The sequence below is a fragment of the Corvus hawaiiensis genome, chromosome 8 (assembly GCF_020740725.1).
Source record: "Corvus hawaiiensis isolate bCorHaw1 chromosome 8, bCorHaw1.pri.cur, whole genome shotgun sequence".
In the NCBI taxonomy this organism is placed as follows: domain Eukaryota; kingdom Metazoa; phylum Chordata; class Aves; order Passeriformes; family Corvidae; genus Corvus; species Corvus hawaiiensis.
Genome location: NC_063220.1, coordinates 30,828,003 through 30,846,054, shown reverse-complemented (window position 1 = coordinate 30,846,054; position 18,052 = coordinate 30,828,003). Strand labels below are relative to the sequence as shown.

General features: G+C 38.9%; 1 protein-coding gene across 4 annotated transcripts in view; it reads right to left on the bottom strand.

The window, feature by feature from the left end:
- Positions 1 to 18,052, bottom strand: part of CABCOCO1 (ciliary associated calcium binding coiled-coil 1) — a 214,364-nt gene that overhangs the window by 192,905 nt on the left and 3,407 nt on the right. For 3 of the 4 annotated variants that reach the window (XM_048311323.1, XM_048311325.1, XM_048311326.1), the window contains exons 2-3: positions 7,884 to 8,097; positions 755 to 849 (exon numbers count right to left, since the gene is read on the bottom strand). The exons of the other annotated variant lie outside the window; for it this stretch is intronic. In XM_048311323.1, coding sequence (XP_048167280.1) covers positions 755 to 797 — 43 coding nt within the window. In that variant the 5' untranslated portion in view covers positions 798 to 849; positions 7,884 to 8,097. The remainder of the gene's footprint in view (positions 1 to 754; positions 850 to 7,883; positions 8,098 to 18,052) is intronic. 4 annotated transcript variants of the gene reach the window in all.

Here is an 18,052-nt window from a genome sequence, read left to right as displayed (position 1 = left end):
GTGGCAAGCAAATTTATCTCCTGTTTTCCTCTGTCAGCGCTCAGCAAGAGGACTCTCATGTTACCTGTAGGTTCTCATTCACACATAACCTCTCCTTTCACATACATATCCTTGTTTCTCACTGTTACAGGTCTTGCTTTCAAAAGAAGAACAAGGCTGTCCAGAGTATCTACAGCCTTGGAACGCTCACAGGGGAAATACTCTTCTCCTTATCACAATCCCTTGGCAACCCAGCCATGCTCCTGTTTCACAGACATGCATTATGAGTCGGGCGTCATCTGCCTCACCCCTTGTCCACCCTTTAATCATCCACCACTGCACAGACACACACGTCCTAACAACTTCATTTCTGTCATTTCTCAGAGCCCTCACAGAGCTGCATTTCTGCCTGGCATCTGCAAGCGCAACCTAACCAAAGGCAAGCCCTCCAGAGGCCCAGCTTTTCAAGCAGGAGCTGCAGCAGCACTGGAAACTAATAATGTAAGAGCTAGCAAGGACATTGATTTACAGACATTGCATCGGGATACATAGGGATAATTGGAACTGCAGGAGCAACAGAAATACTAAATACAATTAAGAAACCAAAGTTCTTTGCCAAGATAATTCACATTTGTAGCATTTTTTTTCTGTAGAAGGAACTCAAAACTGTCCTTTGAGACTTTCTTACTGAAAACCTGATTTTTTTTAAAAATAGTCTCCTTATTTCTCCTAGAAATGCCATGATTTATTTTAGGACAAAAAGAAACCCACTTACCGCAAAAGATGCTAAACATTTCTATTCCAATCAGCTTTCTCATAAATATCTGCTGTCCCAAACAATGCTTCAGATATGTTATCAACCTGGAAAAGCTAAAGACACATTTGAATTTCCAAGCAAATATTAAATTTAACTTAAAATAATTCAGCACCAGTTCCTACTTCCCCTTTTTTGTCCATAGCCTAGTCATGTGGGTATTCTTCATATTTCTTTTTCTCCTGAGTCCAATCTGACATTTTCTTCCAAACACACACCATTTAAATCCCAAAGAAGCCAGAAGCAAAATTTCTGGCTGGTAGAACTCCACTGAAGTCAAGAGGAATTTATCCCATGTGTATAAAGATCTGGGGGCACAGCAGCTGTAGCTTAAAATGAAAGCAGAAAAGTTGAAGCACTCTAGACACTAAAATGAATTGTAGAAGTTTGCTTAAATGGGTAAATTAATGAGCTTCAGTATATAATCACGATTCACTGCTCTAGAGCTGTCACCTGCCATATAGAATACCCTTACAGCCTTGCTTCTCTTTTAGCTACAAAGGACCTAACCCTACTGTAGTGGGATTTCAGCAAAAGAAAATTGAATCTACAAAGCCCAAACATATTTATTTGAAAATTAAAAACACAGTGTATTTAAAGATAAAAGCATAAGCCTCCTGCACAAAAGATTTACATGAACCTGACTAGTAAGACATTTTCTTCATTTGAAATTGGTTGCTGCATGAGTAGCATAACTAATGAAATGGTTTTCTTATAGATTCATCCCCTACTGTCATGACCCAGTTCCTGCAGCAATATTTCCAGCTGCATCCTGCAAGAGACAGCTAGAAAGCAGAGTTACAGCTAATCTGACAGTGCACAAATGCTAATTGGATGGTCAGGTACATTTTGACTGATTAGCTATAGCCAAATGTTACACATAATGTGAGTTCTGTCAGGGCTATCTTTCTTTGTACAGCTCTCTCCTAGTCACAGGCCAATTCTCCCAATTTTTTTACCCATTTAGACACCTTTGTGTCCTACCTATTCCTCTTTTAGTTTTCACTGAAATTAACCCCTGGGCTCAATAGCAGGTGGAGGCAGAACTGACAGAGAGACAATCACTGCACTATAGCGGGGTTTTCCTTGGGCACCTGACTAACAAATAGAAAAGATAACATGTGGAAATACCTCAGAATGCCTGTCACTGTAACAAAATGCTTCATTTAAACATTGCAGGATTTCTGTCCTTAATCATACTTACCCATAATGAGAGCCAGCAAACGTGTAATTGTTTGTGCTGCTGTTGCCACTGCATGTCCCCTGCCTGAGGACAAGCTGAGGTAACAGGATAGCCTGGTTGTGTCAGGAGTCAGCCAGTTCTAAGGTTTGAAGTCCTTCGTAGGGTTAGAAACAGGGACTGGAGTGGGCTTATTGGTGAGGAATACAATGATTTTTTTAAATTGCAGTTTTAAGGAAAAGCCTTAAAGAGGTGAAGAATTGGAGAGCAAATAACAATCAGGGAAGCTGTGAAGCAACAGGATCTTGATGGTCTGTCAGAACATTTTATAACATTGAAGGCCAAACCCAGATCATTTTCATCAGCAAGGCAATCACGTGGTGAGAAATGCTGTCATGAGTTCTAAGTGACATTTCTCTGAGCAGACAGGATTTGGAAGTCTAGAATTCTTGCTTGCCATTAGTGAGGATTAAATAAAAGGCTGTGTGTGGATGCACCCAAAATCCAGGACAATTTCCTTATCCTTCCACCCTGGAAGCATGAGGGTCTCAGAAGAATTTTTTTTTTAAATACAGGTATTTTTTTAAAAATACTCAGTAGTTCTCATTAAAGGAGTAAACAATTTTTGTTTTCTTTCTGAAAACCAATGCACTTAGTGGAAAGCTTTAGCTGCTCTTAAGGTCTGATCTGCATCTTTTCCTCACACATTAGATTTTGTTCAAAGTCAGATAACCACAATTTGGAAGGGGGGGAGGCTGGAGGGTGTAGGTTATGTCTTGGATTAAAGACAGCACAGTAGCAATTGTGACCCAATTACTTTAATTCCCTATTTCACCTGGCTAGGCAATGTCATCAGAACTCAAGGCTTCAGCTGTCACACAAAATAATACAGTAAAACAACTTAACATATTCAAATATTGAGTGATATCTTTGAAAAAGGCAATGTAGGAGTTGTGCCACCCTGTGGAACAACTAAGAAGAAAATACTGTATACAGAAAGTTCTACAGTGCTCAAACTGCAAATACTTTCCATGGTATCACTCAAACCATGGTTGTCAATTCAAATTTTTATTTATCATTCTTCTAAAAATCATCAGAAGCTACCAATACTTCATTGATAAAATATAAAAAATAGGATTTTAAGCAGGATTTTAAGGTGTGATCCTTTACTTTTTCTGTATCTTTCATGGCTTTATAAAGATTTGATTTCTGAAAGATTCATTTTCAGTGAATTAAAATGTTCTGCCTCAGCCATATTATTTCTCTCTTAATATTTGGCAGTAGAATAATTTTTATGGTATTTCAGCAAGAATTTAATTGAGGCTGACAACAAGAATCCAATGAGTAAAGACAATAGCACTGGTCCCAGCAAATAGCTGTGGTTGCATTATGCGAAGTGCAAGCAATCCCAGTCCCCATCTCCAACAATCAAACCAGCACAGGGTACCTGTCTGATCAGGAAACACTCGTTAAGGATGTCTAGCAAGATCAGCTGCATTTCAAACAAAAGTCTCTTCCTTGGGACAAGAACTTAAGTGACTAAGATGTACTTAGCCTGTGTTCGTGACAAAGTCTTTTCCTAATCTATTATTTAGCAAGACATTCTCTGCCCCACCTGTTTGAGAAAATTATTTGAGAAAAAAGTACCTGAGAAAGGCATTATAAATCTCTTGTAGGCATGTCCTGGAAAAGGAAACAGTGACTCTCTTTAAGCCTCCTATCTGTAAACTGGAGGACTGGGAGAAACTACGTGAAGCTGCAGCATGGGAGAAACACCTTCTCTCTGGCATAGGCTATCAAAGTGTGAGGCAAACAATGCTTTAGCAAATGCCAAAGGTAACATTCAGGATCCTTCTGCTGTGTAGGTGATAAATAACCAGAGTCCTTCTCTCCATCAGCTATCAAAGCCCAAACTCCAAGGTATGCTAATATGCTGATGCCATAATGTACTTTTCAACGTACACATTTGGTATGAGGCAGAGCTTTCTACATAAACCTTACATGCTCATTTTAATCCATGTCAGTTTGTGATGTAACCCTGTAAGTTAACTTTGTGAAGAACACCAGGATGGGACAGTTTTGCTTTAACAGTGCTAAGGTGTCTGTTTAAAAGGCCTCTAAACACAGTGCCATGATAAAGGCACAGAGGAACTCTGGGCTTTTTTTCTGAATCCTTGAAAAGAATGTTAAATTAGTTCACTTTTGGTTCATTAAACATGTTGCCATACTGCCAGGTGACCTTTCAGTTGCAAATCTCTTCAAAACTGCTTTTTCTTGCATGAGCTATTCAGCATGTTCTCAGAATGCATACATTTCTGTTATCATTTGATAATCATGACAAATCATAGGATAAGAAGGACCATGTTTATTAAGACAAAAGGCAATTTGAATGTGTTCCTTTTGGGTATATATCTAAATATTCACTGTCAAATATGACAAATATCTAGCTTCAAAAAGTGTAAGATTTGCATTTTGGCAGCTTTCCTTCACTGCAGTTAAGCTTTGCATGTATTTAAGTGTATGCATCCACCAACGCAGACGGAAAAAATACATCAAGAAAAACATCCAAACAGATGCAAATATTTTTTGAATGAAAGCATCAGTCTCATTTAATGAGCATATTTGTAACAGCAGTAGCTTTCCCTCTTTCTGTGTAGAAAAGGATCCTGTCATGATGAGAGGCCCAGGTACAGAGATGAAGAGAAATCACCAGCTGCTCTTCTCAGCCTTGTCATTGCCTATGCAAGACAAGTAAGAAATAACAAAAGGATATGTGATGATAAATATACTGTCAATGACCACTGTTTTATTCTTAAAAATTACACCTGTGTGATGATTTCAAGGCTGCTCAGACCTCATGTAACTAGCAAATATCCACATAGCTGTGATCACATAAGAAGTAGTAAATTTTCAGATAATGTCCATGATGAAAAAAAAAGCTGAAGATAGTTTATTTCAGATGTATAAAGCATTTTTTATTTATTCTTATTTCACAATTACGAGTTAAAACTCATATATTCTTTAAGGTTGGAGGCTTCCATAACAGACTCACTGGAAATACTGAGGATTGGAAAAGCAAGTGAACAAAGACACAGGAAGAATTTGGTTTAGAACAGCACATATGTAATTTACACTGAGAGCATTTATGGATGAGTTAGAATTGTCTGTTTGCATATAGGTAGTTATACTTTTAACTCCTGAAAAAAAAAAAGTCAAAATGTTGGCAAAAATGATTTGACTAATTCATTCTTTAGACACATTGCCTTCATTCCAGTGTTACCCCTATAGCTTTCAAGTTAAACCATGCAGCTTTCATCTTCATATACAATATCTTATATGTTTTGCATATTTTTTGTTCAAAAAATTACCAGTCTTTCGAAGCAACGTCACCAACATATTCAAGTGTCTGTGCACTGGCTCTAATGATTCTTGGCAATATTTCGGCCAACAAAAAAGGATTTTTCTGTTTACATGGTGTTATCCAAGTGAAGTTGTTGGGCTGACTCAGATTTTTGGATTATTATCTTGTGAGATTATTATGGATCTCAATTTAAGGAGCTTGTATTCTGGAAAACTGAGAGCATAGATTCCAGACTGAGGTCACACATTTGGGTACATTGCTTGGAGGAAGAGACAGCAAAAAGCTATTAGCCAGCAACAAGACCATGCTGGATAGGTGGACCACAGAACCTTCTCTGGGAACATTCTCTCAAATTGCTTCATTGGGATTTACTTGGAGTTATAAAACTGCATTTTGCTCTAATGTTTTGTATTTATGAGAGAAGGCTCATTGAGGTGACTACTATAGAATCTTTCATAACTGTTCACCTAGTTCAAAATATTATTTGCCTTATTGAATTATTAAGGTGGTTCTAAGGGATTCTGACTAAGTGACTCAGAACTCAGAGGTCAGTCTGGCTTTATGTGATCTGCTAGTCTCTTCCTTCACAGTCTGTCATTCACACTCCTCTTTCTCTCAGCCCTTAAGGAGTGAAGAGATGGCTGGCTGAATTTATCATCTTACGAGTGTGCTTAGTCACTGGAGCATGCTTCTGTGAATCTGATATAGTGAGCTAGTGGAAGAATGCAGCTGATTTAGCAATCACAACAAAATAATCTTTCAAGCCAATCATGCTATTCCTCTAGGCTCCTGTTTCCAGAGGATCCCAACTAGAGGGTTTGCAACAAAACCAAAGCAAAAGTGCCTTGCCAGGATGCAAAGCAGAACACCCTAATATGGGTCAGTACATCCACCACCTCATGACAGTGCTGGGGCTCCCACTGCTTTAAGGTGTGTACCCTTTTATGTACCAAACAGCTACTCTGATTAGATATTCTACCTTGTGCGGTGATCTTCATTTTCTTAATAGTATCCAGATGTATTTTCACATTTTCTTTGAAGCATTTGCGAGAAGGAAGGGGTAATATAACCAACTTTAAAAGCAAAATTTGGAGTTAAACATTATGAAAAATATTTTATTTTTCAGATCTGCCAGGTAAGACAGACTGTCTTACCTTAAGCAGACAGTCACTTGTTAAAAACTGTGTAGCACCCCATTACCAAACTTCAGCATGGATAATTAGGGAAGAGCTACTCCAAACACATGAATTCAGCTGAAATCATGTCCTGAGATCACTTAACTACATTTCTATATGAACCTAAGCACATCTTTTAGCCTCTTCAGGGCTTGGGATAGAATTCCGACTTCGGATTTTTCATTTTTCTCCTGTTAACAGTGGCTAAGCCGGAAGGCACACAGACCTGCATTCTGAAATTCACCTGACAATACTGGCAGCTCAAGACTAAACATGATTCTGCTTAAAAGCTGATGAGCTTTTACACTTCTTTACTCAGATTTGTGTAAGATAGGAAAAGATCTCTACCCCAAGGCTCCTTATACACTAAGAATAAAAAAAATAACATAGGATCTGCCATCTATCAGAAGAGGAAAAAAAGTCCTTTATTCCAGCTGACGATTTACACAATAATCATGGATTCTTCTTTCTTGTTTTCACATAGTATAGGATTCTTCTTTTTTTCACATGATGTATAAGCTTACCTTTCTCTGTATTTTCAAATACTTTGAGGACCCTCTTGAAAAGACAGGCAGTATTTATTGTGAAATACAAATGTATAGAAATAGAGGGGTGGGGAAGAGCTGGTCATGACTTAAAAGTAGCTTTCACTGTACTGTGGAAAGACCTGGCTCTGCAATTGGAAGAGGACATCTCCATTTCCTGTTTTGGTCCAGGTATACTTCCTATGCAGGTATGCTCCCCTGTGGTCTGAGGCCTCCAGGGTGCTGCTTTAAGCAGGAAGGCAGACTAAGTGACCTGCAACACCCTTTCTGACCACCAGCTCTGTGATTCTGTCTCTCCTTTCTATCATATTATTCCTTACCCTCTTCACCCCAGCCAAGCTTCTATGGCAGATATTTAATTTTTAAATTGTCCTAGAGCAATTTCCTTTGTCTGTTGCAACTATTATCAGCTGGCTGACGTGTCCAGCTGTGCCAGTATGTCATAAACTGGGCTGCTCAGCAAGAGCAGAAGCATTGATCTGCACTAAGGTTCTGTTCATGAGAGAAGACCAGGAGGCACATAAAGAAAAGAAATTTGAGAGGCCAAAAAGAGAGGTCTGCTATAATTCATGAGGGACCTTGTGCAGTCCACCTGCTCGTCCTAACAAAAGCCTAAGGAATGATATGACAACAGCCAGCCAACATTAAGACATCACGAAGTAACTAAGGTCGAGGCGTCTACGATGACATCTGTTATTATGATAAATTGTCTAACTAGCATAATCTCACTTAGATAAGTGTGTCTGTGCCATGAGAACTGATCTGACAGCAATCCCAGTTACTGTCAAGAACCTCACCATAAGCCTATGCAATAAAAAATGTAACTTACCAGTCACTGTCCTCTCTGCTCCAGAGGTGACCAGTGTAAATCAAGAGCTTGCTGTATCACAGATGAGCTGAGTGACTTTAATGAGAAATCTCATTCTTATGGATTACTGTTCCCCTGCCACATCTTGTCAGCCATTCTTCAGAAAATTATTCTACCATTCCCAATTGCAAGGAAACAGATGGCACATGGAGGGAACCTCTCTGATGTGTAATGTCTTGGAAAAACAAGAATAAATAAATTAAAGACCAGAAGCCAACACTAAAATTGTCTTCTACCAAAATACAGATTAACTAGATGTCTTGGGTTTGTGTGTCAAGGTTTTGGTAGCAGTGGCTACCAGCAGCAGGGGCTGCAGGGGTGGCTCTGTGAGAAGCTGCTGGGAGCTTCTCCCATGTCTGCCTTGCCAGCCAGCTTCAAGATGGACCCACTGCTGGCCAAGCCTATCAGCCATCGTGGGGGCACCTCTGGGATAACTGATTTAAGAAGGAGCAGAAAAACTGCAGCAGCAGAGGAGTGCAGGCAGAGAGAGGAATGAGAACATGGGAGAGAAACAACCCTGACGCCAAGGTCAGTGGAAAAGGAGGTGGAGGAGATGCTCCAGGTGTTGGAGCTGAGATTCTCCTGCAGCCTGTGGTGACTGTCCCCCTGCAGTCCATGGAGGTCCATGGTGGAGCAGCCCTTGGAGGACCCCAGGTCAGAGCAAGGAGATGCCCAAAGGAGGCTGTGACCCCTTAGGAAGCCTGTGCTGGAGCAGATTCCTGGCAGGACTTCTGGCTCCATTGAGAAAGGAGCCCACCCTGGAGCAGGTTTGCTGCTAGGACTTGTGACCCCATGGGGACCCATGCTGGAGCAGGCTGCTCCTGAAGGAGTGTCTCCAATTCATGGGGCCCCATACTGGAGCAGACAAAGAGTGTGAGGACTCGTCCCCCTGAGAAGGAAGGAGCAGCAGAAACAATGTGTAATGAGTTGACCACAATCCCATTACCCATCCCCCTGTGCCACAGGGGCAGCAGTAGGTAGAGAATTCAGAGGTGAAGTTGACCTCAGGATAAAGGGAGGGATGGGGGAAAGGTGTTACAGGATTCAGGTTTTATTTGTCATCATCCTGATCTGATTTGATGGTAACAAATTAAACTAATTTCCCCAAGTCAGTCTGTTTTGCCTGTGACAGTAACAGTGAGTGATCTCTCCCCAGATCTTGACCCATGAGTGTTTCATTATAATTTCTGAGGGGAGTGATAGAGCAGCTTTGGTGGGCTCCTGGCATCCAGCCTGCGTCAACCCCACACACTAGGTTACAATTATTTTCTATTTAACACTTAGGTAGGACAGTCATTGTTTGATCCACCTTTAGCTGATTCCTGCAATAGCTGCCTAAGCAATATATGCTGTTTTTACAGTGTGGAACAACAACAATAAAACAATCTACTGTAAGGTATAGAAATAGATGAAATAATATTAACAGGAATATATGAATTTTCTTGGATTTTCAAGTATCTGAACAAATACCAGGCCATCTATGTTGCAGTAATAATTTATACACTAGCATATTGCATATGTATCTATGCATATGAAATCCATCCATGATATAATAAATACTCAGTAAAGCATATTTATAACCACTCTTGCTAGTTCAATGAATCCAAAACCTTGAGAAGTAATACAGCATGTTACAATAATGAATATCTGAGTAGCAGTGAATGGATACCAAATGTATTCTTCATTTTTTTCCATGCTTCTCAGTTGTGTAATAGAAGAAAGAAGGGAAAATTTTCCTAAAGGCAAGAGTTATACACAAACTTGCAAATAACATCTTTAGCAACTTACAGCTGGGTAATAAGCAGAGAAATAGCATTTTTGTTTTTGAGGTATTACGAGAAAGTTCAGTATAACTACAGAGCGGCTTCCCTAGAGAAGTAGTTCATTCAAACATACCTGGCACAGTGTTAAACAATTATTACTTCTGCAAGCTGCATCAAGAAAAGCCTCTGAGTAAAGCAAGTGCATAGATATGTAATTCATGAACATTCTAATAAAGCCATCAAAAGCATGCCACCTCTAGTAAGCTCCTGGAACTGTTTCTATACTAGTATGCTATTTCTTTGTTCAAAACCACAGTGCTGTGGAAGGAGACTGGGTACTGTTATAGGATAAGTAATAATTCAGAGGATGCCCTAAGTACCTGCACCATTGACTATTGTGTAGCTGGCGTTTGGTTCTTCTGAAAAACTCTGCACTCTTGTAGACAATGAAAGCAAATCAAGTACTGGTGCAATCTTGCAGACTTTCATTCCCTCTCCAGGGACTCTCTTGGAGCTCATAAAATTGGGATAAATATCTGATTTTCCTTTTAGAGGTATTTCTCTTAAAGTACTGACAAGACTTTGACACAATGTTGAGTTCCTGACTGTCTTGGGCTGATTTTATGATACACTGTATTCCCCTATCGTCTGCTTATTGCCCAGAAACGGGCCCTGCAGCTGTAAGCTGGGTCCGAAGGAAAGGGGGGAGAGAAGCCGGGCGAATTCTTCAGCGCGGTTTGTGTTCAAGGACTCACACACACTCCCCTGTGTTCTCACCGCTGCAGAGCCAAGGGAGCACCTTCCTGCTTTTAGCTAACTTGTAAGCTGAGGCAAGAGGTTTTCTCCCAGGACTGCATATCGGCACACCGAAATCCTCCGGTAACAACTTCTTCCTCTTCTGGAACTGTTGGGCCTAGCTGTGATCCAAGAACCACATCACCAGACCCCGTGGACTGGCGGGGAGGCTGCGGGGACACCGCATCCTGGCTTCAGACCTCACGAGGGGCCGAGCCAGCTACAGAGGCAACTCTAAATCCACCAGCTTTCTCCTCATTGAGGAGGTTTAATATTTTAACAGTTATTCATTTTTCCTGTGCCCTGCTGGCACTTTGTTTGTTAAATAAATAGTATTTTTCACTTTCATCCAAGAAATTCCTTTCGCATCGGTGGGGGAGGGAGTGCTGAAAACCCGTCTTTGGGGGAGACGTTCATTCCAGAGCGTTTTCCTCCCAAACTTGTCTCAAACCGAGATACTGCCCCTCTATGCAAGCATCTCAGCAGGTATAGCCAACAACCTCCAGATGACATAGCTGTCATTGGAAGAGTTCAGGTTCCCCAGCCAGTGGCGAGAAAAACAAAACAAAAAATACATTTGAGACGCAAAAACCAAAAAATGGGATACAACGCTCTATCTGAAGTCTGCCAAAGCAGTGTTTATCTCACTGGCAGTGCCACAAAAGCCAATACCAACTAAACCACACATGCCACCATCAATTCGCTAGAAAAACTCCTGGACCTGCACAGATCATACACTAAAGAAAAAGACACAGCTTCCGCTAGAACCAGCCCAGTAGCCTAGCAGTTGTCACTAAGCCTGTGAAAGCTTTGATGAGAGCAGACCGTTTGCTCTTTGTGAAAAATGAACAGCTTTGATGCTACCTTTCATATTTTCGTAAGTTTTAAATGAAGTAATTACATCCAGTCTTGCCTCCTATGACACAATCTATTACTTTTCACCTAAAACCAGCTCTGCTGACACCTTCAGCACATCAAAAAAAGTTATTCTGGTGGCAGTTAAGATGACCATTATGTTCTTTTTTTGTGTGCTGGCTAAATGGCAGCTGCTATGATGCAAACCACCACTCGTCTTGCAGAGCCTTGCAGAGGATATGACTCAAGGCTTTCATACAGGTAGTTTATTAGTCATGACCACAAGACCATGGTTTTATGCTATGATAAGCTCCGGCTCCTGCTATTCCTATAATGCCCATCAGTTTTTGAGGATGATACATGAGAACAGTCAATTGTGAATGAGGACAAGGTGCCCTCTACTGAGAAATTATCTGCTGTACTACTGTGCATTTCACAGACAGATTTCCAGAAGCAGCTGAGCTTTTCTTTTTTCTGACGTACATAATGTTTGTGACTGCAGGTGTCAAAGATCAGTTAATATGTAACTGAAATAAACATCATACAGTTCCCCTCCTACCTGTATATTGCTATCAACACTGGTGTTGGCCCAAATATATCCCAGAAGGCATTCAGACTTGACTAAAGATACCAAGAGGTAGAGAATCCATCACTTTACTCAGTATTTTACTGTATTTGGCTCACTTTAATTTTTAAAGTTTGTTTCCAGTTAACCAAGTCATTGATTATTCTATCTTTCCTCATCAGGTCTGGATGAAGATGTGGGATAACAATAGCTTCGATGTCACTGTTGAGTTGTGTTCTACTGCCAATAGATCAGAGAAATTTGTTCTCCTCGTCCAGGAGCTGACTTTGTTGAAGATTCCTAAGTTTTAATTGATACATTTGTTACCAAGAAATTGCAAAAATAAAGGAAGATCTTGTTTGTGCCAATATTTATGACAAAAAAAAAAGTACTGATGCCACTATATTTATATCAGTTTACTGATTCTGCAGAAACTTAAACTTTCTACTCAACTTTACCCTTGACCATGGATTAGAAGGAAAGTGCATTAGGCAAGTGCACACTTAAATCTTTAGGGGTTTTGAGCAGATTATGTGTTAGGATCATTTGGCCTTTGGTCTATAAATTAGATAGACAGATTAGACAATTTCTCCCAAAGACAGCAAATTAATTTACCTAGGCAATACACAACTGATGTCAATATTTCTTCAGATTTCACTCTATTGTCTGAGTGAGCTCAAAAAATCTGATGAAGGTTTTTATATAGATATGCAAAGAAAACCTGTTATTCTGATTATTTATAGTTGGCTTGAACTGCTAGTTTAGCACATTCAAATACAAGTAGCAGATTTAACAGAATTATTATATATATAATATATATATATCCCCATAATGCAAATAATCATACCATCCTTAGATCAAAACTTAATGACTTTTATAAGAGAAATTTTATGAGCACAGTCACTACTCAGTGGTTTGAGCTCTTCCTGCCACAGCAAGTCTTACTCTATTGACCCTGTGTGACATACAGACAGATTTTTCTGAGGAGCCTTTTAGACTGGCTGTATATAAACTCTCATGCCCTGATACAATTTCTAATGGCATCTTGGAGCACTACAGCTTCATGGTCAAGCAGAGACTTCACCAGAAAGGCAACATTCTTTAAAAAAATCAAATAGTTCAGATGTTCCTGCTTGAGAAAGCAAGGAAGCAAGTAAGAGCAGAAAGCTTACATCATTATTATATTATTCATAATGCTACGTATTATGTACCTAAAACATTTTTGTACATTACTATTATTAAAAAATCTGTAAGATTTATTTGGATTGTAATGATTAAGATCATAAATGATCTGTAAGATGGACAGCACTGATCTCAGCTGAAAAGGTTACACTTAAAAGATATGTCACTTTTCTCAAATTGTTTCCACAGCAAGGATTATTCTCTAAGGGTTGTACTTGAAGAATATCAAGATATGGTGACAAGTTCTCTTCTAGGGAAGAAACAGCAATATAAAGAAATATAAATAGTCATGTATGAGCCAGATAAAAAATATAAATAATGTTTTATTATGTGGCACAGTTTAGGGAAGGTATATTATCTTTAACATGCCATACTTTATCATCTCAACTGCATATTTCTACTGCCCTCAAAGATGCAGTGCATAAGGGATTCTCGTATCTTCCATTTGTTATCTAAAATTGAAATAATTGTAGATTTTAATACTTTTCACAGCAATCTCAGAATTTATTCATTTAACAGAACAGAACCAGTTTCATAATTGATCTGTTATCTAAACAATGAACTTTTTAATACTTTCCAGTGTTGATCTGAGCCTCACCCTTAAGCAAATCAATCATACTGGTCCAAGTTTCCTTATGTGTTGAAAACAGTTTTTCAAATACAGTAGTTCAATGTACAAATTTACATAAATATTACATATTCTTCAAATGGCAATAAAATGAAAGACCTGGGATATGAAGATGGACAATGAGATAATGAAATGTTTGGTCATGTTCTAATCCAAGATTTCTGAAGGTGAGAACATGTTCTCCTAATCTCTCATGACATAACAGTCCTCAAATAATTAATATGCAGTGTTTTGTGAGGTTCTCACTTTCTAAAACATAAACCATTCTTTAAGGGACTAGCTGAATTAGGCTAACATGATTTTATTCACTGAAATGGAAAATAAAAACATATTTGAGAGCTCAATTTTTAACTCCACTGTTTTAACCTCTCTTTGTATTTCCAGAAGAAGTTACAACAAATTTCTCATCCATTAACTTTTTTCCAAATTTACCTTTCAAGGAATGTGGAATGGCATAAATCTCAGTACACATAGTATCAAATTGTTTTAATTTTATGATCATAAAAAATTTAGCATATTGCGAAATAGAAACTAAGCAATTCATAAAGTACAAAACTACTTTTTGAGGACATGCTTCAACACTTCTGTGTATTTAAACCTGACAAAACAAACACCTGTACTTTTGGAAAATGTTGGTAGCTAAGGAAGACTGATTGGTGATTGAAAGTTTTTATCAAGAAAACATCATACACCTTTACCAGTAACATCCACTGTTGGACCCTGCATTATAGACCCTTCAGCTCGAGCTCTACGATAGAATCAAACTTTTAACAACAGCTACATTGCTTAGTCTGCCTAGGAACACTATGTTAGGTTGATAATTAATTACTTCATTCAGTATTCCCTTATAAAATAAGGAACTATGGTAACCTTCTCTCTCTAACAGTCATTGAAGTGCACAGAGTCCTGGGACACCAAACAGCCTATGGAAAGAGGAGTCCTGTGCAGCCCCCAACATCTCTCGCACACTGGCTGCCATGGCCCAGTGCTGAATTAAGTCCCAAGGTATTCTGCAGATCTTTCATTCCTGTCTGTTCAGACCCTTCAGTCTGTGCAAGAGGTGATCTTTTATGTAGCCTCATCATTAGTACCATCAAAGATACATTAGTACATTTCTATTAGTAACAGAAAAATATGGCACAAAATCCTCAGGAAGTCATTTTCAGCAGACTGTACCCTATCTCATCTGTTAATTACCTTACAAAGTTGGGCCCTTTAATAATAAATAGTAGTATTAGTTGAAATTATTTTTTTCAATAGCAAATAACCCTGTAATTCACTTTAACAAAAAAAAAAAGTTATATTTTGCAGAATTTCCATAGCACATACAAGAGAGTCTTCGTGGTTCAAAACGTTCTTCACCCTGTGGTCCCGAAATCACTGGCAGACCAGAACCTGCCCTAAAGTACTCTGTGAAAAGAATGCAAAAGAAACTATGCATACATATTCTCACATGTGCAAGGAAGCAAGCAAAGAAGCACAGGGAATAAACAAACTTAATAAATATTCATAGTTCAGTAGGTTGTGGCCATTATACAGAAGATATTCCAGTATGAAGAGAACAAGTTATTGTTGCACACATTTAAAATACCAGCATCAAAATACCAATGTCGAAACAGCCAAGGGGCAGGAAATCACTTTAGTTCCCAAATCCAACAGACAGTTATTAAGCCATTACATGCCAATTAAATCTCATTTTAATGTCTAATATCGTACAGATGGCTTTGTACTGGCTTTTCTCACTGTTGCAGGATGACCCTCACCTGGTAATGCCTTCAGTCTCTTTAGTTGCAAATTCTTTACTGGCAGAGCTAACTCAAAAGCTGGTCACTGTAAAATTTGTTTTTAAAAGGATCCCTAAGCTTTTAAATTCAAAGCCAAGAAATATATTTGCTTCCACTCTTGTTTTGTTTCAAAATGCCAGAATACCCTAAAATTACAGTGAGGGGTTCTGTATAAGTAATGATGTCTGATTGTTTCAAAGGGTAAACAAAGGTGATATGAAATAAAGCAAAGAGTTACATTTATATAACTGGGAAAGTTCCAGTTTTGGACTTCATTATGCTTTGCACTCCACAGGCCTTCGCTTGCACTGTTAGACATTGAAGGGACTTTTCTCTGGTACGGGATGTGTCTGGCCACGCTGTGTGAATCTGTCGTGATACATGACAGTGGCATAAATAGTCCTTTCCTACCTCTTGGAGCTTTGTGCTGCACAACTTGGCTGAACCTCAGAATCCTGCTGTTGGCATTCATATGGCACTGGAAGCCATATCACACTAAACGGCACTGCTGTGTTTCCTGCGCTGCTTTAGAATGTCAAAGGAATTTTTTTATCGTTTTGTGTCTGATTGAAATGAGACAGGGAGAACTCTAAAGGTTTTATCTTGTGTTCTGTTCACAATACTGACCTCCTTACCTCTTTTCCACTATTAATAGATTTGCATTCCTTAAGACAGTAATAAATTAGGCTAGTCTTGTAAGGGGAGTAGTATCTTTTAATAGCTGTACTGAAATAATGGAAGAAAACAGAGAAGCTTGCAGACCCTAAAGGAGTGGGGTGTATGCTGAATACTCCTCTGTTTTCTCCTGCTAGAGTAGTGGTCTAATAAAAATAGCACAATGTTACCACTCACAACTTATGCTTCATTTGTATCTCCAGGTCATTACAGCTGCAACAAATCTGCTTTAGACAGGTGACAGTTGAGGAGCCAGTTTAAAATGGAGAGCAATGGCTTAATACAAAGATGTATCTTTATCTTCCAGTTACACTGCAAAGTTCCTCTGGTTGATTAAACAAATAAAATCCTTTCTGTAATTCTTTAAATACCAACTGATTCTAGGAAAAAATTGTAATTCAGATTTTCAGTTGCACCTTTAATTAAAGAGGAGTTTTAGCTAGTTTTATCCTTGAGACTTCCCACAGTTCATCTATAGTGATAAATCTTAATAACACTATGAAATCAAACTCTTTATATTAAAAGCCCATAATTTCCATATTTTTTTGTTTTCAGAGAACAAGATTTACCATAACTGACTTCTGTCATCCACAAATTAGAAATCCTAAACTTACCTCATTGCCTGCACTCCCTGGTAAAAGAACAGACAAATACTTTACAGGAATGACTCAATGCCTAAGACAGGCACTCACAACGATCTGCTGAAAGAGCCTCTCTCTTCTCTTGTCTGACCACACAAGAAGCCTAGACAATTTATTGAGGCTATGGACTAAATTCAAGGGTCTGGTCCCATGTGAGATGCCCTAATATAACCACTGCTGCCCCAGAACAGCAACAATTTGCCTTAGGTCCTGTATCATACCTGCCAGTGCTATGGCAGGACCTTAGGGCCTCTCAAATGGCAATACAGGTCTGTTTAGGCAATTGATTACTGCTACAGATATCTAACTAAAAGCAGCTAAAATTAAATGGTATTTCAGCAACAGGAAAAATCAGTGAACTTAGTAATGTTAAAAGATCTTCAGATTAATGGTGTAAAGATGAGATAGAGAAAAGCACAGAAAGCAATCAAGGTGGCTCCTTTTTTTTCTGCTAAGGCAAAAGGCCTTTTTCCCCTACCACTTTTATGCTTAAACCTGCCTTTCACCCCAGCATTACCTACTTTGCATGCTAAGGAAAGAGCTTTCCTTGTTTCAACCTGCTTTAACCAGGGTCAAACCAAACAGAGGAATGCTGTTAATTTCACAGGGTTAGGACAAAATTTGTTTGTGTCCTGCAGCAGTCTTGCTGTCACTGCAAGTGGTTTCAGACACTTTGCATTTGCAAATCCATAATTCCACACAAAGCCTTCGTGAGGCCTGGCCACTCCACCACAATCAACAGCATGTTTATAATCACATGTAATCAGCTGACCTCATGTGAATGCACATGAGATGGCACATTTGCCTCTGCACTTGCAATTGCTTTCAAGGTTTACTTTTAGAGCAGGATTTTGCAAAAACACAGGATTGTGTACACAATACACAAAAAAATGAAGTACTGTTAGAATAATGAATAGTTCACATTTGCTCTGTTCTCTAAGAGGAAGAAGCATGGATTGATTGCACATTGCTTTATTTGAGAGCTTCATGGATGTACGCTTCATGACTGCAGGAAGTTGGGTTCAGAACAGATTTCTTTTCATACTTTGGATACACATCTTGATTAGATTATTCTACATCTGCCTCATTTTAAAAGAGGTGTTAAACCCACTATCGTATTTCCAAATCTGGTTCACACCCTTTGGTATTCTAAGAATTTTAATATGTCTCACATTCTACACTTTACTGTAAGCATTAACAAATTTTGCACTCAAAATCCATGCTTGTTATAAGTAAGTGATT